The sequence below is a fragment of the Gorilla gorilla genome, chromosome 4 (assembly GCF_029281585.2).
Source record: "Gorilla gorilla gorilla isolate KB3781 chromosome 4, NHGRI_mGorGor1-v2.1_pri, whole genome shotgun sequence".
In the NCBI taxonomy this organism is placed as follows: Eukaryota; Metazoa; Chordata; class Mammalia; order Primates; family Hominidae; genus Gorilla; species Gorilla gorilla.
Window position 1 is genome coordinate 119,001,821 of NC_073228.2, and position 22,230 is coordinate 119,024,050.

Here is a 22,230-nt window from a genome sequence, read left to right on the forward strand (position 1 = left end):
ATTCTCCTGCCTCAGCCTCCCGAGTAGCTGGGACTACAGGTGCCCGCCACCACGCCCAGCTAATTTTTTGTATTTTTTAGTAGAGATGGGGTTTCACCATGTTAGCCAGGATGGTCTCGATCTCCTGACCTCGTGATCCACCCGCCTCGGCCTCCCAAAGTGCTGGGATTACAGGCTTCAGCCACCGCGCCTGGCCCAATGTGCTTAAATATTTCTTACAAATGCTAAAGAACTTTTATTTCATCTGTCTTATATTTCTTTCATTGTTTTCATAAAAACAAACAGTAGATGTTCAGAGCAATAAAGAAAATGAGAATCTTAGGATATTCTGGGAAGTAATATCCTTAATGAAAAAATCAAGGCAATGGAATTAAGAACAAAATGGAAGAGTCAACTTTCTACTTTCCATGGCTGTGTCATCTGATACAGTAGCCATTAGCCGCATGTGACTTTTAAAATTTAATTAAAATTAAATAAAATTTAATATTCATTTATTTGGTTACCATAGCCATATTTCAAATTCTCCAGAGACACATGTAGCTAATGGCTACCATATTATATGACACACGGTTGAACATTTCCATTATAGTAGAAAGTTCTATAGCATAGTATTGCTCAATTGCATTAGACAATGAAAAACAAAAACAGAGGGATCATCACGAACTAGATTGAAGGACTATAACTAGAGGAAGGACTACATTGCAGCTCTGACAGAGCAGCATGTGGAGGCTAGCACTGTGAAATTTTGCTCCAGAATGACTACAGAAATAGGAAAGCTGAGAGGACCCACAGACCCCCTGCAGGAAGCAGACTGCTCCTACAGGACCTGGGAGACACGCTAAATACTGCGAGGGCCCAAACTGTGGAAGTGGGAAAGGGAGATTGTCTGCCCCTGAACACACCTCTGCTGGGGAAACTGAAGACCTGGATAACGGGAGATTTTGACCTTACCTGGAGCTGAGTCAATTTAGAGAGCTGAGTGAAATACAAGGGTAGAGGAAGCAGTGGGAAAACCCCTGGAAGCTCACCGGGCCCCCATCAAGTCGTTTTTGCCTGGCCTCACAGGGGTCCTTCCGGAGAACGGCCAGAGGCTCTGGGAAAAGGACACAGGGATAAGGAAACCTCCAGCTAAAGTTTGTAACAATTTGAACTGATGGAGAAGCCTCCTGGCCAGAACTTGGGGGAGGGTGTAAATCCAGTGTGCAGACTCCACAGGCGGGAGAAGTAAAGCCATACTTGCTTTTGCAGCTGGGAGGCGGGTAGACTGGGGCAAGTTCTCAGCCCTGCTCACCCACTGCCTGGAAACAAACTTGGTCCTGTTGTTGGGGGCACAGTGGAAGTGGGACTAGCCCTTCGGACTGTGTGGGAGCTGGGTGAGGCCTGTGACTGCCGGCTTTCCTTCACTTCGCTGACAACCTCCATGACACAGCAGAGGTGGCCATAATCCTCCTAGGAACATAACTCCATTGACCTGGAAACCTCATCCCCCAATCCCCGCAGCAGCTGTAGCAAGAGCTGCTCAAGGAGAGTCTGAGCTCAGACACACCTCACCCTGCCCCCACCCAGTGGTCTTTCCCTACCTACCCTGGTAACTGAAGACAAAGGGCATATAATCTTGGGAGTTCTAGGGCCCTGCCCACTGCCTGTTCCTCCCCATACCACCACAGTTGATGCTCTTTGGAAAGTGCCACCTCCTGGCAGGAGGCCAACCAGCACAAAAATAGTGCATTAAACCACCAAAGCTAAGAAGCCTCAAAGAGTCCATTTCACTGCCTGCCACCTCCATCAGAACAGGTGCTGGTGTTATCCATGGCTGAAAGACCCAAAGATGGTTCACATCACAGGACTCTGGGCAGACAACACCCAATACCAGCCCAGAGCCTGGTATACTTGCTGGGTGGATAGATCCAGAAGAGAGAACAATCACTACAACTCAACTCCCAGGAAGGCACATCCATAGGAAATTGGGAAGAGTACTACATCAAAAACAACCCGTGGGACAAAAGGAACTGAACAGCAACCTTGAGCCCTAACATTTCCTCTGACAGAGCCTACCGAAATGGGAAGGAACTAGGAAATCACCTCTGGTAATAATGCAAAACAAGGTTAACACCAGCAAAAATCACACTAGGTCACCAGCAAGGGACCCAAACAAGAAGAAATCCTTGATTTACCTGAAAAAGAATCCAGGAGGTTACTAAGCTAATCGAGGAGACACCAGAAAAAGGCAAAGCCCAATGTAAGGCAATTCAAAAAATGATACAAGAAGTGAAGGAAGAAATGTTCAAGGAAATAGATAGCATAAATAAAAAACAATGAAAACTTCAGGAATACTGGACACACTAATAGAAATGCAAAATGCTCTGCAAAGTCTTAGTAACAGAATTGAACAAGTAGAAGAAAGAAATTCAGAGCTCGAAGACAAAGTCTTCGAACTAACCCAATCCAACAAAGACAAAGAAGAAAGAATAAGAAAATATGAACAAAGCCTCCAAGAAGCCTGGGATTACGTTAAATGACTCACCCTAAGAATAATCAGTGTTCCTGAGGAAGAAGAGAAATCTAACAGTTTGGAAAACATATTTGGGGGAATAATCGAGGAAAACTTCCCCAGCCTTGCTAGAGACCTAGATATCCAAATACAAAAAGCACAAAGAACACCTGGGAAATTCATCGCAAAAAGATCACTGCCTAGGAACACTGTCGTCAGGTTACCAGTTAAGACAAAGGAAAGAATCTTAAGAGCTGTGACACAAAAGTACCAGGTAACCTAGGGAAAACCTATCAGATTAACAGCAGATTTCTCAGCAGAAACCCTACAGGCTAGAAGGGATTGGGGCCCTATCTTCAGCCTCCTAAAAAAAATTATCAGCCAAGAATTTTATATGCAGCAAAACTAAGCTTCATTTGTGAAGGAAAGATAAGAGTCTTTTTCAGACAAACAAATACTGAGAGATGTCACCACTACCAAGCCTCCTCTAAAAGAACTGCTAAAAGGAGCTCTAAATCTTGAAACAAATCCTGGAAACGCATCAAAACAGAACCTCTTTAAAGCATAAAACACACAGGACCTATAAAACAAAAATAAGATTTAAAAAACAAAAAACAAAACAAAAAAAAAAACAAAGTATACATGCAAAAAAATAGCACAGTGAATGAAATGGTACCTCATATCTCCATACCAACTGAATGTAAATGGCTTAAATGCTCCACTTAAAAAAAGACAAAGAATTGCAGAATAAGTAAGAATTCACCAACCAACTATCTGCTGCCTTCAAGAGACTCACCTAACACATAAGGATTCACAAAAACTTAAGGTAAAGGGGTGGAAAAAGACATTTCATGTGAATGGACACCAAAAGCCAGCAGGAGTAGGTATTCTTATATCAGACAAAACAAACTTTAAAGCAAACCAGTTTAAAAAGACAAAGAAGGACATTAAATAATGATAAAAGGCCTTGTCCAACAGGAAAATATCACAATCCTAAACATATATATACCTAACACAGGGGCTCCCAAATTTATAAAACAATTACTAACGGACCTAAGAAATGAGATAGACAGCAACACAGTAATACTGGGAGGTATCAATACACCACTGACAGCCCTACACAGGTCATCAAGACAGAAAGCCAACAAAGAAACAATGATTTTTTTTTTCTTTGAGATGGAGTCATGCTCTGTCACCCAGGCTGGAGTGCAGTGGCATGATCTCAGCTCACTGCAATCTCCACCTCGTGGGTTCAAGAGATTCTCCTGCCTCAGCCTCCCGAGTAGCTGGGATTACCGGTGGGTGCCACCAGGCCCAGCTAATTTTTGTACTTTTAGCAGAGACAGGGTTTCACCATGTTGTCCAGGCTGGTCTCGAACTCCTGACCTCAGGTGATCCTCCCACCTTGGCCTCCCAAAGTGCCGGGCCACCATACCCGGCCAGAAACAATGGATTTAAACTATTCCTTGGAACAAATGGACCTAACAGTTACATGCACAACATTCCATCCAACAACCACAGAATACACATTCTATTCAACAGCACATGGAACTTTCTCCAAGACAGACCATATCATAGGCCACAAAATGAGCCTCAATAAATTTAAAAATATTGAAATTATATCAAGCACTCTGTCAGACCACAGTGGAATAAAACTGGAAATCAACTCCACAAGGAAACTTCAAAACCATGCAAATACATGGAAATTAAATAACCTGCTCCTGAATGAGCACAGGGTCAAAAAAAAAATGAAATTAAGATGAAATTTAAAAATTCTTCAAGCTGCATGACAGTAGTGACACAACCTATCAAAACCTCTGGAACACAGCAAAGGCAGTGCTAAGATGAAAGTTCACAGCCCTAAACGCCTACATCAAGAAGTCTGAAAGAGCACCAAGAGACAATCTAAGGACAACCCTCTAGAAACCAGAAAAGCAAGAACAAACCAAACCCAAACCTAGCAGAAGAAAGGAAATAAGCAAGATCAGAGCAGAACTAAATGAAATTGAAACAAATGAAAAAAAAAACCCACAAAAGATAAATCAAACAAAAAGCTGATTCTTCAAAGACAAATAAAATTGATACACCATTAGCAAAATTAACTAAGAAGAGAGAAAATCCAAATAAGCTCAATAAGAAATGAATCAGGAGATATTACAACTGACACCACAGAAATACAAAAGATCATTCAAGGCTGCTATGACTACCTTTACGTGCATAAACCAGAAAACCTAGAAAAGACAGATAAATTATTGGAAAGATACAACCTTCTTAGCTTAAATCAGGAAGAATTAGATACCCTGAACAGACTAGTAACAAGCACCAAGATTGAAATGGTAATTTAAAAATTATCAACAAAAAAAGTCCAGGACCAGATGGATTCACAGCAGAATTCGACCAGACATTCAAAGAACAATCGGTACTAATCATATTGACACTATTCCATGAGATAGACAAAGAGGAACCCTCCCTAACTCATTCTATGAAGCCAGTATCACCCTAATACCAAAACCAGGAAAGGACATAACAAAAGAAAACTACAGACCAGGCTGGACGTGGTGGCTCATGATTGTAATCCCAGCACTTTGGAAGGCTGAGGCAGGCAGATCCCCTGAGGTCAGGAGTTGGACACCAGCCTGACCAACAAGGAAGAAACCTCGTCTCTACTAAAAATACAAAAAAAAAAAATTAGCCAGGCATGGTGGCGCATGCCTGTAATCCCAGCTACTCGGGAGGCTGAGGCATGAGAATCGCCTGAACCTGGGAGGCGGAGGTTGTGGTGAACCAAGATCGTGCTGTTGCACTTCAGCCTGGGCAACAAGAGCAAAACACTGTTTAAAAAAATAATTAGCCAGGTGTGGTGGCGTGAACCTGTAATCTCAGCTACTCAGGAGGCTGAGACAGGAGAATCGCTTGAACCGGGAAGGCACAGGTTGCAGTGAGCCGAGATCGCACCACTGCACTTCAGCCTGGGCAACAAAGAGCAAAACTCCGTCTCAAAAATAAACATAAAAATAAACTACGGACCAATATCCCTGATGAACACAGAAGCTAAAATCCTTAACAAAATACTAGCTAACTAAATCCAACAACATATCAAAAAGATAATCCACCATGATCAAGTGGGTTTCACACCAGGGATGCAGGGATGGTTTAACATATGCAAGTCAATAAATGTGATACACCACATAAACAGAATAAAAAACAAAAATCACATGCTCATCTCAATAGATGCTAAAAAGGCATTTGACAAAATCTAGCATCCCTTTATGATTAAAACTCTCAGCAAAATCAGCATACAAGGAACATACCTCAATATAATAAAACCCATCTATGACAAACCCACAGCCAACATAATACTGAATGGGGAAGAGTTGAAAGCATTTCTTCTGATAACTGGAACAAGACAAGGATGCCCACTCTTACCACCCTTCTTCAATATAGTACTGGAAGTCCTAGCCAGAGCAATCAGACATAAAGGGCAACCAAATCGGTAAAAAGGAAGTCAAACTATCACTGTTTGCTGATGACATGATTTTTTACCTCAAAAACCCTAAAGCCTCCTCCAGAAAGCTCCTAAAACGGATAAAAAAATTCAGCAAAGTTTCAGGATACAATGTTAACGCACACAAATCAGTAGCTCTTCTGTACACCAACAGCGACCAAGCTGAGAATCAAATCAATAACTCAACCACCTTTACAATAGCTGCAAAAAAAACCCCAAAACCAAAAAACTTAGGAACATACTCAACCAAGGAAGTGAAGGACTTCTACAAGGAAAACTACAAAACACTGCTGAAAGAAATCACAGAAGACACGAAAAAATGGAAACACATCCCATGCTCACGGATAGGTAGAATCAATATTGTGAAAATGACCATACTGCCATGAGCAATCTACAAATTCCATGCAATCCCCATCAAAATACCACCATCATTCATCACAAATTTAAAAAAAAAATTCTAAAATTCATATGGAACCAAAAAAGAGCCCGCATAGCAAAAGCAAGACTAATAAGCAAAAAGAACAAATCTGAAGGCATCACACTGCCTAATTTCAAACTATACTGTAAGGCCATAGTCACTGAAACAGTATGGTACTGGTATAAAAATAGGCACATAGACCAATGGAACAGAATAGAGAACCCAGAAATAACCCAAATACTTACAGCCAACTGATCTTCAACAAAGCAAACAAAAACATAAAAGTGGGTAAAGGACATCCTTTTCAACAAATGGTGCTGGGATAATTGGCTAGCCACATGTAGGAGAATGAAACTGGATCCTCATCTCTCACCTTATACAAAAATCAACTCAAGATGGATTAAAGACTTAAACCTAAGACCTGAAACTATAAAAATTCTAGAAGATAACACTGAAAAAACCATTCTGGACTTTGGCTTAGGCAAGGAGTTCATGACCAAGAAGCCAAAAGCAAATGCAATAAAAACAAAGACAAATTGCTGGGACTTAATTAAACTAAAGAGCTTTTCCATGGCAAAAGGAATAGTCAGCAGAGTAAACAGACAACCCACAGAGTGGGAAAAAATCTTCAAAATCTATACATCTGACAAAGGACTAATATCCAGAATCTACAATGAACTCAAACAAATCAATAAGCAAAAACAATCCCATCAAAAAGTGAGCTAAGGACATGAATAGACAATTCTCAAAAGAAGACATACAAGTGGTCAACAAACATATTTCAAAATGCTCAGTATCACTATATGATCAAGGAGATGCAAATCAAAACCACAATGTGATACCACCTTACTCCTGCAAGAATGGCCATAATAAAAAAAAACAGTAGATGTTGGCGTGGATGCAGTGAACAAGGAACACTTCTACACTGCTGGTGGGAATGTAAACTAGTACAGCCACTACAGAAAAGAGTGTGGAGATTCCTTAAAGAACTAAAAGTAGAGGCCAGGCACAGTGGCTCACACCTGTAATCCCAACATTTTGGGAGGCTGGGGTGGGTGGATCACCTGAGGTCAGGAGTTCGAGACCAGCCTGACTGATATGGTGAAACCCCCGTCTCTAGTAAAAATAGAAAAATTAGCCAGATGTGGTGGTGCTCACTTGTAATCCCAGCTACTTAGGGGGCTGAGGCAGGAGAATTGCTTGAACCTGGTGGGCGGAGGTTGCAGTGAGCCGAGATCACGCCATTGCACTCCAGCCTGAGCGACAACAGCAAAACTCTATCTCAAAAAAAAAAGTACTAAAAGTGGAACTACCATTTGATCCAGCAGTCCCACTAGTGGGTATCTACCCAGAGGAAAAGAAGTCATTATACAAAAAAAGATACTTGCACACATATGTTTATGGCAGCACAAGTAGCAGTTGCAAAAACGTGGAAAAAACCCAAATGCCTATGAATTGAGAAGAAACTGTGGTATATATACACGACGGAATACTACTCAGCCATAAAATGGAATGAATTAATGGCATTCACAGTGACCTCGATGAGATTGGAGACTATTATTCTTAGTGAAGTAACTCAGGAATGGAAAACCAAACATCATATGGTCTCACTCATAAGTGGGAGCTAAGCTATGAGGATGCAAAGGCATAAGAATAACACAATGGACTCTGGGGACTCAGGCAGAAAGGGTGGGAAGCGGGTGAGGGACAAAAGACTACAAATAGGGTGCAGTGGATACTGCTTGGGTGATGGGTGCACCAAAATCTCACAAATCACCACTGAAGAACTTACTCATGTAACCAAACACCACCTGTACCCCAATAAACTACGGAAATAAAAAAATTTAAAAAATAAAAGAAAGAAAGAAAAGTAATGATGGCTTGGAAAGGTAAGGAAGTAATGTAGACCAAGAAATGCAATTTTATACATCAAACTGAATCTGTGGGGACAATAATATTTGCAAATTATATACTAGCACCTTACAGAATCTATTCTTTTTCCCACAAATCTTTCCTTTGAAGGTAGATTAAAAAGTCAGCATAATTTTAAAATAAAGACTCTAAAAATTTTCAAATTGGTTTATAGCAAATCCCCTAAAAAAGTCAGCTTTCAGTCATTTGTTTACCCATTTAAATATCAAAGAGAAAATAAAGTATTTCAAAACAAAGAGAAGAGAGTCAGTTCATAACTAACAGGTTCCAAACCTCTGCCGGTTGCATCCTCTCCCGTATTCTGGCTGCGACTTCCCCATCGCTATCCCTGGACAGTTCATGAACTACCTCTCCCAATGGTGGACACTACTGTTGGGCTTTTGGTGTTTGGCAGTGGCCTGATATCTTATGCTGCCACCTTAATGCTTCTTTTGGTACATTCTGACTATTTGATGCCTATGAGTTACATTTACCTTTTGGGTATTATATCAGCATTCTTCACCCTGTAAAATTTATTTCTCTCAACTACCCTCTGAACCAAAAATGGGTAGTAGCTTTTTTAAAGCAAACTGCTCCTATCTTTCCTTCTAATTACTAAATTTCAACACTTAAAATTTATATTCTCAAAAACCTGTAAGAAAAAGAATTACACGTGGCTTCTAATCGTGGCTATAAGATTTTTAAATCAAGAAATGCAGAAGAAAGAGAGAAAGACAGAAAGGGGATAAATTTCAGGTGTTAAGTATTCTCCCATGAAATAGATGGTGGTATCACCAGCATTCCATTAAAAAGCAGTCAATGTTATTTTTAAAGGTCAACTGGAGTAAAAATAAATTTTAATAAGATAGGTTGCCCCATCTTTTACATAGAATCAAATATTTCAGAAAGTCTAATAAAGGAGTTTACATTTACCCACAAGTGGGTAAGACCTCAATGCTAAAACTCTGATGCCAAGTACTTTAAAACATCAACAAAGAAAAGACTCTATATGTATAAAACGAGCAAAGATATCACTAAATAGAAAAATAATCAATACCTTTAATCAAATTTTTCAATACATAAGAAAGCATTAGCTTATTTAATCTTTTAAATGTAGCAATATCAAGCTTTGTTCACTAAGTAAATGTAAAGGATTTTTTAAGATATCATATACAAAAAACAAAAGCAGTATAAATCATTTTCTTCAAAAATATCTTGTCATGTATACTGACAAAATGCAAGCACCAATAATCAGTGTTTTCTTTTAAAAACATCAGAACTTGCTTGGAAATTTAGTCCTGTTGACCTTTAAGTCGTTTCAGCCCAATTCGTTCACTCTCTACACAATTCTGAAGACTTGACCACTGATGTTTAAGAATCTTACACAAGATTATTTAATTTAAATCTAACACTATATTGCCTGCGGCCACAAAAGCAATAAAACATTTTCTACCTCTCCACCCCACAGATCTCCGTTGTGATGCTGTGAACAATGAACAGAAAGCTGGATTTAGAATTTAATTTCAAAGAGAAGATTCACAACTTGTTAACAAAAGAGAAAGCGGTAACTGTGTCCTGAAGATAATACAATTATTGAATTAACAGTAAAAATGTGTTTTTCCTGGTATACATAGTATTTATGAAGCCAGTAGCATACAACATACATCAAGCAATCTTATTATAATCATTGTGGGTACAGCACTTAAGAGACAATACTTTGTCCTATATAGATTTGTATTTTTAAACAATCATACTTAATGTAAATGTTGCAAATACAAAGTGAAATCAAACATCTTTTGTTTGACTTTTTACTGCCCTAATAACTGTTAAAAAAAAAAAAAAAAAAAACTAAAATGAACATATTCAGTTTAGACAACCAGAAAATACAAAATGGGGGGAAAGCTTACTGTATACTTTATGATCAAAAGTATACAGTAATATGGCTTTTATTTGTACATAATTTAATATGCTACTGTGTTATGCACACAAATCTTACTCTCCTTTCAAGGTACCCTTTAAAAAAAACTGTCAAAAATCTAATGCAAAATAATCCAAAAGAAATATATGAGCCAAAACTACAATATACGTAAGTTTAAATTTTCCAGTAGCCATATTAAAAAAACTGAAATTAATTTTAATGTTATTTAACCCACTATATCCAAAATACTATGATTTCAAAATATAAACAATATAACAATTATTAAAGATCATTTCACAGTCTTTTTTATTCTGTGTATTTTTACTCACAGCATATCTCAATTCAGACTAGCCACATTTCAACCACTTAATAGCCACATGTGGCTAGTGGCTACCATACTGGACAATCTGGGTTTAATTAATCCCTTTATTAGACCAGTGGCAAAACTAGACTGGGTGCGGTGAATAACGCCTGTAATCCCAGCACTTTGGAAGGCCAAGGCACAAAGACTGCTTGAAGCCAGGAGTCTGAAACCAGCCTAGGCAACAAAGTGAGACCTTCATCTCCACAAAAAAAATTTTTAATTAGCAGGGTGCGAGTGAGTAGCATGCACCTCTAGTCTCCGGTATGTAGGAGGCTGAGGCAGGAGGATCACTTGAGCCTCAGAGTTAGAGGTTACAGTGAGCTATGATCAAGCCATTGCACTCCAGCCCAGGTAACAAACAGAGTGAGACCCTGTCTCAAATAAATGTCTAAAGGATAAAAACTTAAGAAGAAAGCTGTCAGAAAAAAATGAATATTACTCATGAATCTACCAAAAAAAGAATTATATGCAAATGCCCAATAAATAGATGGCAAGTAACATCACATTTGCACTGCAATGACTTCTACTAGTTTAAAACTGGTGAGGGACAATCCTAAAATTTGCATTAAAACCTCCAGGAATGATTTCCACACTTGCAGCATTCTCACCCTTTGGGTGCTCTCTCTTTGTTAACTTGATCTGTTTGTGTTCGTGATAAAGGACTATGCTCTAGTAATTACAGCTGTTATAACGCTTTGCACAATGCTAAGGGGTGTGTGTCTTTAAAAAAAAAAAAAAAGAAAGTGGGTCTATCTTGCTCATTGTTCTTAACCATTTAGCCATATCCGGTAACCAGCAGGTACTCAAATATTTGTTGAATGAACGAATGCCACTGGTATTTAATAAGGCATAGAACTTCAGTGCTGGAGATATGGCATGTGACAGAACAACTGGCCCAACCTACCACCCACAGCAGAAATACCCTCCACAATATTGCAGACAGTGGCCACAGAACCCATTGTTTTAAACAAAGTCTTCAGATACTGATGGCCCAAATGCTGCATGGGTCACAGCCAAAGATATGTTTTGGCTGTCCTGCCCTATTGAGCTGGTGTGGTATTTTTAAATAATCTGAATTGAAAATATTTAAAAAACAGATTTCACATGGAAACCACTATCAAGTTTTTGTGAAAAACCAATAAATCTGACAATCTGGCATCTTCAACCCTGACACCGCCAAGTGGTTACTGCCCCCTTTAACAAGGCATCCGTTTCAGTCTCCACAGTCCCAAACCACACCCTACTTCTCCAATAAGGAGTCCTAAAATCAGTTGGCTGCTGTCACTTTGGGCTGATGGTTTTCTTACAGTAGTTGAGCTAAAGGGAAAATCAAATATTTATTGTCTCCATATTTACAGCGAAAAACTAAAATGAAGGAGAGTCCTATATTTATTATGCCTGGGGCTCTCTTCATTAATGCACCCGTTTGGCCCTGCAGCATCTAAATTTGACACCTGATGTAAACACATTTAGTGGCAGGAGTCTGATATACTTAGCCCATTTCATTTCTGGACAGCCTTAGTGGGGTGTGTGTGTGTGTGTGTGTGTGTCTTCTTTCATGCTAAGTTAAATCTGCTTTCCTATTCCATCTACTCATTGACCTGGAACCTCTGCTAGAGATATCCAGCATACTCGTTCTATCCATAAGAAAACTATCATATTCTGCAGTCGTCCCTTCTCATCTCCTGTAATTGTTCTTTACAGAGAAAAGTTCTCAAACTCCACCATTCTAAGTTTCCCCTCTCAGGACATAATCTAACTTCATAGGGTTCTTCCTAAAGAAGAGGGAGAAACATCCCAGTAATTCTATTTCGGATCTAGACAGTGAAATGTATGGTGTAAAGGAGCTCATATTCCAAAAGACAAATGCCATTATTACTGAATATAAGCCATTGTGGCACGCTCCGTACAAATCCTGTGGCAGAGGTTTCTCATTCAACATCCATTCAACAAATATTTATTAAGCATCTACAGAGTACCATGCCAGGTAAATTCCTGAAAACAGAAAATCATTCATCTTGTTCTTCATATGAATCACATAAAAAACTAGCCAAATCTTAACATTAAAAGCCTACAGAATTTTGTTAAATATGTATATAAGTGCAATCTAATTATAAGTAGAAATATCTAGTACATAACTAAAATTTTATTTGTTTGTGCTAAATATTAATATACAAAAAGTTTTCTTTGGTCAATCAAGCATGGGTTCCCAATTAGCCAATGAAGATCTACCAGCAGAATATCAAGTTTTATCTAGTAGGACTGATTTCAAGCGATGCTGTCTTTCCCTCCTCAGTGCGCCAGATTGGCAGCAAGGGAGGAAACATAAAGGTGATGACTTCACAATGATCATGACCCTTTATAACTTCATACTCTCTGAGCTTTCTGTTTGCCTGATGCGATGCTGCTTGTTTTTTTGTATATACATACAATTTCCATATGTGCAAAACATCATCCATGTAACTAGTGATTGCCATTTTGCCATTTAAAAAAAAAAAAACCATGTTTTAAAAACAGCATATCTACTCTTCTCCACTCTCTGATGCAGCACACATAAGCATCACCCAAGGAGACTCCCTATCACAGACAGACCAAAAGAAGATAACATTCTCTAAAATATAACTTAGATTTATTTCTGAAAAGTATTTTTTTTACAAGATTAAAAACTTACTCCTATACTTTAAAAGGGAGACACTGACAGAGTGGACAAAAAGATTAAATTTGAAACCTCAAAGCCCAAAATGGGAAGCGCCACTCTGAAGTCTGATACTTAGGACCACCACTGACTCTCCTCCATAAGGACATGCCTAACATGAGACTGTGCTGTTTCCACTCACTTTGGTCCTTGCAGCTGACTTCTGTACTAGTATTTGGCCCTGAATTTCAGTGTCTCCAATGATTTCAAATTAATTTTGTTCTACATGAATCCTGAAATGTCTGTCTAGAAGAAAAAGTAACATTATCCCAACAAGAAACAATTTAAACATTGGCCATGTAATAAAGATATATGTACTGTACGTCAATTTCATTTTCTATACATTACCACAGAATTCTACTACTATTTATGACGTTCAAAATCCTTCTTTTAAAAATAGACAAAAATGGATAGAGAGGATGGACGCAGTGGCTCATGCCCATAATCCCAGCACTTTAGGGGGCCAAGGTGGGCAGACTGCTTGAGCCCAGGAGTTTGAGACCAGCCTGGGCAACATGGTGAAACAAAAATATACAAAAATTAACTGGGCGTGGTGGCACCCACTTGTAGTCCCAGCTACTCAGGAGGCTGAGGTGGGAGGATCACTTGAGCCCAGGAGAGGGAGGCTGCAGTAAGCCAGTATTGGACCACTGCACTTCAGCCTGAGAGAGAGGGAGAGACTCTGTCTCCAAAAAAAAAAAAGATGAGGGATAAAGAAAATGAAACCCTCAAATGGGACCAGATGGGACAAAATGACAAAAAATAATTCCCTTAAAAGTTATCTAGGACTAGCCATTAGGTAGTCCCACTCCTTAACTCTGCAGTATTTATTTTCCTATTACCATATATGAATGTTTTCCTAGTTAGTATTTCAGTAGTCCATTATTCTATGTATCAAGTACATCGCACAGTCAGAATAATTCCTAAAGACAAACATAGGCTTTTTTTTTTGAGACAGAGTTTCACTCTTGTTGCCCAGGCTGGAGTGCAATGGCACGATCTCGGCTCACTGCAACCTCCGCCTCCCAGGTTCAAGCAATTCTCCTGACTCAGCCTCCCAGGTAGCTGGGATTACAGGCACGCGTCACCACACCTAGCTCATTTTGTATTTTTAGTAGAGATGGGGTTTCTCCACGTTGGTCAGGCTGGTCTTGAACTCATGACCTCAGGTGATCCACCCGACACGGCCTCCCAAAGTGCTGGGATTACAGGTGTGAGCCACTGTGCCCAGATTTACAAACACAGTTAATAAGGAGTTTAACACAAAGTTCATGTTCAATATCCAATATCGACTTCAAGTATGTATCAAAAGACGAGAGTTCATTTTGACATTTTAACAGTGGCGGAGGCCCCTTTATAAATACAGTTTTAATTTATTCACCTGGAAAAATTAACTCTCAAGATGACAAAAATAATTTTCCTTCCAGTTACCACTGAATATATATCTATAAGCTTACCCCCACTACCATCCCAGCCCACAGTTCTAACACATACCTGGTCTGTTAATTCGGTCAATTTTATCCATACTAGGGGAGGGGAGCCGAAGTCGAGGACTGCTTTGATTGGAGTTGTCTGATCCCACATCGTTGAATGAATCATCAAGAGTCAGCAGGAGTTCTTTTACACATTTATGACAGATACTATGTTGGCAAGGGAGAATCAATGGGTGGGTAAACAGCTCCTTGCATGCTGGGCAAATGAGCTCCCTTTCGATATTCTTAATGGTAACCTTGAGAGTAAAATAATCCAAGTTAAAGGCTCTTAGTGGGTAAATATATTAACATTCTTATACCTCCTGAATAAGTACATGTGTTTATTTTTCCAAAAAGAATTAAGAAAATGATTTTTCAAATTTTAAATTTCTTTTCCCCAATAAAATTTGATACCATCAACTGCCCTCAACACCCATAACCCAGAACTGAAGGAACATGAGATAGTAAAAGGCAAAAATGAAGAGAAAAATTATGTAAAATATTAGGGGACCATGATATTTTATCAAAAATTATAAAGCCATCATTCGAATCTCCATCACCAGTGCACTGATTTAGGACTTCGGTGAAATCCTAAAAGCAGATCATGTCAATAAAAATTTTGAATACAGCACTAAGAGTAAGACTATATTCTTATTTAGTGAATTAACACTGTGACTGACAAATAACAGGAGCTATTAAACACTAGCTGAGTCAGTATGTTCATGGAAACCTAGTTGGTATCTATTTACAAGCTGAATTATCAGCAATTTTCTACATTAAATGCGACCATTTTTCATTAATGCCTGAGGTTCTCATGCTGTATATCAAAGCAATTATCTTAAAAGCACTTTATGAGTATGTATTAGTCCATTTTCACACTGCTATAAAGAAAATTACCTGAGGCTGGGTAATTTATAAAGAAAAGAGATTTAACTGACTCACAGTTCCACATGGCTAGGGAGTCCTCAAGAAACTTACAATCATGGCAGAAGGGGAAGCAGATCTGTGTTACGTGGTGACAGGTGAGAGAGAGCAAGAGCAGGGATACTGCCAAAACCATCAGATCTTATGAGAATTCGCTATCACAAGAACAGCATGGGGAAAATCTACCCCTGTGATTCAATGGCCTCCCACCAGGTCTCTCTCTCAACACCTTGGGATTACAATTCAAGATAAGATTTGAACCTAACCATACCATTGTGGCCCTGGCCCCTCCCAAATCTCATGTCCTCACATTTCAAAACCAATCATGCTTCCAAACAGTCCCCCAAAGTCTTAACTCATTTCAGCATTAACTCAAAAGTCCAAGTCCAAAGTCTCATCTGAGACAAGGCAAGTCCCTTCTGCCTAGGGGCCTGGAGAATCAAAAGCAAGTTAGTTACTTCCAGGATACAATGGGTGTACAGGCATTGGATAAATGCTCCCATTCCAAATGGGAAAAATTGGCCAAAACAAAGGGGCTACAGGTCCCATGAAAGTCTGAAACCCAAAAGGACAGTTATTAAGTCATAAAGCTCACAAGTGAGATCTCCTTTGACTCCATGTCTCTCATTCAGGGTACGCTGATCCAAAGGGTGGGTTGCCATGGCCTTGGGCAGCTCCACCCCTGTGGCTTTGCCCACAGGGGTGTGGGTACAGCCCACACACCACCTGCTTTCATGGCTGGCATTGAGTATCTGCAGGTTTCCCAGGCGCATGATGAAAGCTGTTGGTGGCTCTACCATTCTGAGGTCTGGAGGACCATGGTCCTCTTCTCAGAGCTCCCCTAGGGAGTGCCCCAGTGGGGACTCTGTGTGGCGGCTTATATCTCACATTTCCCCTTTGCACTGCCCTAGCAGAGGTTCTCCATGAGAGCTTCGCCCCTGCAGCAGACTTCTGCCTGGATATCCAGGTGTTTCTGTACATCCTTTGAAATCTAGGCAGAGGTTTCCAAACCTCAACTCTTGACTTTTGTGCACTGGTAGGCCCAACACCATGTGTAAGCCACCAAGGCTTGCACCCTCTGAGGCAATGGTCTGAACTGTACCTTGGCCCCTTTTAGCCACAACTGGTACTGGAACAGCTGGGACACAGGGCACCAAGTCCCAGTGATGGCAGCTGCAGCCTATCTGGAGCAGCTGCTGCAAAGATGCTGGCTGCAGTTGGGAAGGCACAGCCAGACCTGCTTGCTCTGCAGAGCCAGCGGGACCCAGGAACAGGCAGGAGCCCTTCTCCCTTCCGAGTTGGTGTGGAGGGAGCCCCATGCTCCTGGGTGCAATTGCAGCCACCCAGCTGTGGACTAGGGCATTCCTATGCTCTCGGGGGCCCAGGATGCCTCTCCTCCCCCACATGCTCAGAAGTGCCTGCTCCTACTGCTTGGCCTCTCCCCATTCCCAGTGCCCACTCTGACTTTGGAGAAAAGCTGTGGCCAAGCCCGGGCACTGACATGACCTGGCCAGGTGTGTGTGTGCTTCAGGAGATGCTGACACACCAGCCCCCTGCCACCTCAGCTCCCTCTGGACTTTGGGCACTGATGAACGTGGGAGGGAGGCCAAGGGCAGGGCTGAGGGTGACTCAACGTGGTACTGCAGGCGTCCCTCAGCTAAAACAGTCTGGGCACCATGAACGGCAGTGGGAGGGAGATAGGCTCCTGGGAGGAAAGGGACAGGTCCCTGCTGAAACCCCACCTTCAAGCCAGGGATAGCCTGAAGCCTAGGGTCCAGGCCGCCAGTTCCACTGACTGGAGTGAAAACTTACAGTGAATTTTCCAGGCCCACCCATGGCCACCCATGGGCCAATCAGCACAAACTTCCTCCCCTCTGAAGCCCATAAAAACCGCAAACTCAGCCAGACTCTGGCAGATGATAGGACGACCTGCCTGCAGGTAAGAGCTACCCACATGGGTCTCCTCTCCACTGAGGGCTGCACACTTGACAAAATGACCTGCCTGCAGAGAGGAGGTACCCACTCCAGGTCTCTTCTCTGCTGAGAGCTGCAGTTGTTGGGAGGAACTGCCTGCAGAAAGCAGCTACCCATGACAGGTCTCCTGAGAGCTATTCTTTTGCTCAATAAAGTACCTCTTCACCTTGTTCACCCTCCAGTTGTCCATGTAGCTCATTCTTCCTGGACACAGTACAGGAACTCTGGACCTGCCAAATGGCAGGACTAAACAAGCTGTAACACAAACTGCGTTAAATACACCCTGCTGCTCGCCATGTTATGGGTGACGAGGAGGAGACAAGAGAGGAGAGAAGAGCTGAAGCCCTTCAGGGAGCCTGGACTTAGGAGCTCCCCAAGCCAGGGCTGTGACATCCTCTTTGTGGCTCTGCAGTTCCTGGCATCTCCAAGTTTCTGGGTGCCACCATGTTCCACAGTGCTTGTAGTGGAAGCCACTTGTGGTACACCTGTTCCAGCCACAGCAAGGAGCTGGCGCCCATACTGGCACCTGGACCTGCCTGCCCCGCCAAAGCCACCATGCCTAGCTGTGCACACTGTACCCCGTGCTCGCTCACTCATGCACCCCTTGCTGCTCTGCACCTGGCTTGCCATTGGCAGCCGTGGGATCTGGGCCAGTAGTGAAAACCAAGCACAGCCTGCTGGGTCAAGTGGGCAGAACAAGCCCAGTGGGCCTGAGCAAAACTTGGGCAAAGGCAACACTTGCCACAGAGGTTTCTGGCTGGTGAAGTGACACCCTAAGGATCCTGTGATACCAAGGTTGCATACAGCAGCAGGGCCCTGGGCCCACTCCACTAAACCATTTTTCTCTCCTAGGCCTCCAGGCCTGTGATGGGGCTGTCTTCATTAATGCACCTGTTTGGCCCTGCCAAACGGAGGGACTGCTGCCAAGATTTCCGACATGCCCTGGAGACATTTTACCCATAGTCTTGGTGATTAACATTTGAGTCTTTTTTACTTAAGCAAATTTCTGCAGCTAGCTTGAATCCCTCCCCAGAAAATAGGTTTTTCCTTTCTACTCCATGGTAAGGCTGCAAATTTTCCAAACTTTTACGCTCCGCTTCCCTTTTAAACGTAAGTTGCAATTTCAGATCATCTCTCTCAAGTTCAAAGCTTCACAAATTTCTAGGACAGGGGCAAAACACTGCCAGTCTCTTTGCTAAAGCATAGCAAGAGTCACCTTCACTCCAGTTTCCAACAAGTTCCTCATCTCCATCTGAGACCACCTTGGCCTGCACTTCTTTGTCCATACCACTAGCAGAATTTTGGTCAAAACCATTCAACAAGTCTCTAGGAAGTTCCAAACTTTCCCACATCTTCCTGTCTTCTTCTGAGCCCTCCAAACTGTTCCAATCTCTGCCTGTTATTCAGTTCCAAAGTCGCTTCCACATTGTTGGGTATCTTTACAGCAGTGCCCACTACCTTGGTACCAATTCTCTGTGTTAGTCCATTTTCACAGTGTTATAAAGAAATACCCAAGAGTGGCTAATTTACAAAGAAAAGAGATTTAATTGACTCACAGTTCTGCATGGCTGGAGAGGCCTCAGGAAACTTACAAACATGGCAGAAAGGGAAGCAAGCACGTTTTACATGGCAGCAGGCGAGAGAGAGTAAGAACAGAGAATACTGCCTTATAAAACCATCAGATATTGGGAGAATTCACTATCACGAAAACAGCATGGGGGAAACCACCCCCATGATCCAATCACCTCCCACCAGGTCTCTCCCTCAACACCTGGGGATTACAATTCAAGATGAGATTTGGGTGTGGACACAAAGCCTAACCATAACAGAATATTAAAAGAATGTAGGGGACTCTTTAAAAAGGTGTATAAGCACCACTACAAATGCTCTCAATACTACAGGCTTTCATTATTTTAAGTGAGAAGCATTTTAGACTCATCACAATTAAAAAAGTTTGATGACCTCATACCAGTTTCCCCATCATTTCTCTACGTAGTTTTTTCCATGTATCCCAGACTTCATATCTATGAATCCTATAGTCAGCATCCCTGCAATTTTAAAGACAGCCCAACTTCAAAGTACTTATAACCTTGTACAATCATTTCAGCTACTAGAAATACATAGAAAATTAAAATTGACTTAACTAAATGTAATGAAATTTTAAAATGTATGCTAACCTATTCTCCCTAAAGTGACACCAAGTGCTTCAATAATCTCTGACAATTTAACTGCATTAGAGCCAACTGGTTTTATCACTGTCAGTGGGTGTTTCCATGCAGTCTCTTGCTGCATCACTCAAATATGTGATGAAGAGCCATATCACCTCCCAACTGTTCACAGATTTGGAAATAAGATAACTAAACCTCACAATTCACATCAAAGAATACAGAATATTCACATCCTATCTCATTTCACAAAGGGTTTGGCACCTAATTCAAAAAAAATCTTGTCCGGGATATCCAAAATAGGTTCTTACATTCCATTTTATGTATAAATACGGTCAGTTCAGGTTTACTTCTCACTGGGGGAGGATCTAAAATCATTTCCATTTTCTTGTACATAAAGCAGTGTCTTGAATCTGACTTTTTAATCACAATGGACATAAAGTATTTCTTACCCAAGAGAAAATTTAGTTCATCTGTCATTGAGGGAGAAACAAACTGATTAAGTGTGATGTGGCGGCTCCCTCAATTAAGCAGTTCCTCGAGAAACTTCGGAAGAATTGCACATTCGACACCTTTAAACAAAAACACTTGTAGGCTGACAGCTGCCGGGCCCCGGCCCGCCCCCCGCGGGCAGGCGAAGCCGGGGAGGAGCCTCTGGCCCAGGCGGCGGCAGCCGGCCGGGCCCGCGGGGGTCAAGACGCCTAGACAAAGGGCGGCCCCGCAAGCGCGAGGCACGCGCCCCAGCTTTCTGCCCGCACCCGACTCCCAAACGCTAATTAATTCTACAGCCTGAGCTCCATTAGAGAGACCCTCCATGATTCCCCGAGGTGCTCAGGTGGGCAACCATCGGATTTGCGCTCTTCTCCGGCCCAGGGGACCCCACGTCCGGCTCTCGGGGATAGAAAGGGGACGCCCCGGGTTGCGGAACCTAGCCCCGGGCGGGAGAAGGGGAAGAGGAAGCGGGATCCCCACACGCCTGCCTTTGCTCTCTCGGAAGGAGGCTCCCTCCGGGCTCCCGGCGGAGGAAAGAGAAAGAGCCGCGATCGGCACACCGCCCTCGAGGTGGGGGCGGCGGTCCCCTCCGCACTCACCGGCGAGTCTGACCCATCGCCCTCCATGGCTGCCTTCTGCCAGGTGTCATCAGCAGCACGTTCCACTCAAACACACCGGCAACCGAGCGCAGGGTCTGGTGGGCGGATCCCTGCGGCGGCCGTGGAGCCTCGGTCCGAAGCTGGAAGATGAGCTGGTCAGCTGTACCTGGCCAGCGGATCGACGCGGGGAGAAGTAAGCCGGGGCAGGTAAAAGCAGAGGCGCGGGAGAAGCGAGCTTTGCTCCCAGCGACTACCCCGGGAATCCCGCCCAGCTGCCGGCTGCGGCAGCGGCTCCTGCGGACTGCGGCTGGGAACGGCGCCGCGCAGAGACCTGGGCGGGGCACCGCGGGGCGTGGACAGGGCGTGGCCTGGCCGTTGCCCAGGCAACAGCGCCAGTCGCACAAAAGAGGCGGGGCCGCCTGGGGCTGGTAGGCCGAGTGTCTGAGTGGTAGGCTGAGCGGGACTCGGCTGGGCGTGGGTGTGGCACGGGGTTGGGACTCGGCGCCCTCCGCCGCCACCTTCCCCTTACGCATCAGCCCCTCCCTCCCACCCGGGTAGTCGCCTGTCGCCCTATGCCAGGCTGGGGGGCTCTGAGGAACGGAAGTGAGGGCAGCGGGGAGCGGTGGGCGGGTGCCGAGGGCGGCGCCGGGGCGGGGAGGCTCCGCTTCGGCAGAGCAGCCGGCGCCCTGGCCCCTGGACCTGCGCTGCCATTCCGCCCTTCAGTTTGCTCTCACTGCGCTTTCTTCACTCGCGGTTCGAAGCCCCGCTTCCAGGCTCAGCACAGGACGGTGCGGGCGAGGGCGAGCCTAAGCCACCTTCACTGAATGGCCGGGGCGAGCACGGCAGAGCTGCGCGAGGCGACCAGAGTGAGACCCCGCCCGCCCTCTCCGCCGTCCCCAGCCAGGCGCGGCCTGGGGTTCCCTGGCCCCGCCCGGCTTGTCCCAGTTCTCTTCTGGCTTCACTTCCTGGGTGAACTTAATAGTCCCTGACTGGGCATCGAGCAGTCATATCCCGCTTTCTGCTTCTATACCCCCAAGTCGCGATGTCACCGCACGTTCTTGCCCAGTGGCGCGGGGACCGCCTGCAGGGTGGAGATTCCTCTCCCGGCTGCTGGCCAGGGACTGAAGTTAAAAGGCCGCGGCAAGGGAGCGACCCCCCGCCACCCGGGCCTACGCTTTCCTTCCTGAGGACCAGGACAGAGGGTCCTGAGCGGCTCCGGCACCCCCGCACCCCCGCGGGGAGTGCTGCTGAACGTTAAGGCGCGCGCCAGCTCAAGGACTGGCGGCGCACATTTCACCTGCC

The 22,230-nt window shown here is 43.4% G+C and overlaps 1 protein-coding gene across 6 annotated transcripts in view; it reads right to left on the reverse strand.

Annotated features, from left to right (window-relative positions):
* The window catches only part of TRIM36 (tripartite motif containing 36), a 55,407-nt gene that overhangs the window by 23,611 nt on the left and 9,566 nt on the right, over positions 1–22,230 (reverse strand). For 2 of the 6 annotated variants that reach the window (XM_004042369.4, XM_019028508.4), the window contains exon 2: positions 14,797–15,031. In XM_004042369.4, the coding sequence (XP_004042417.2) occupies positions 14,797–15,031 (235 nt within the window). Of the gene's footprint in view, positions 1–14,796; positions 15,032–20,289; positions 20,424–20,928; positions 22,170–22,230 lie in introns of those variants that run through there. The other 4 variants (XM_004042368.5, XM_019028509.4, XM_055387460.2 and 1 more) reach the window with 4 other exon arrangements.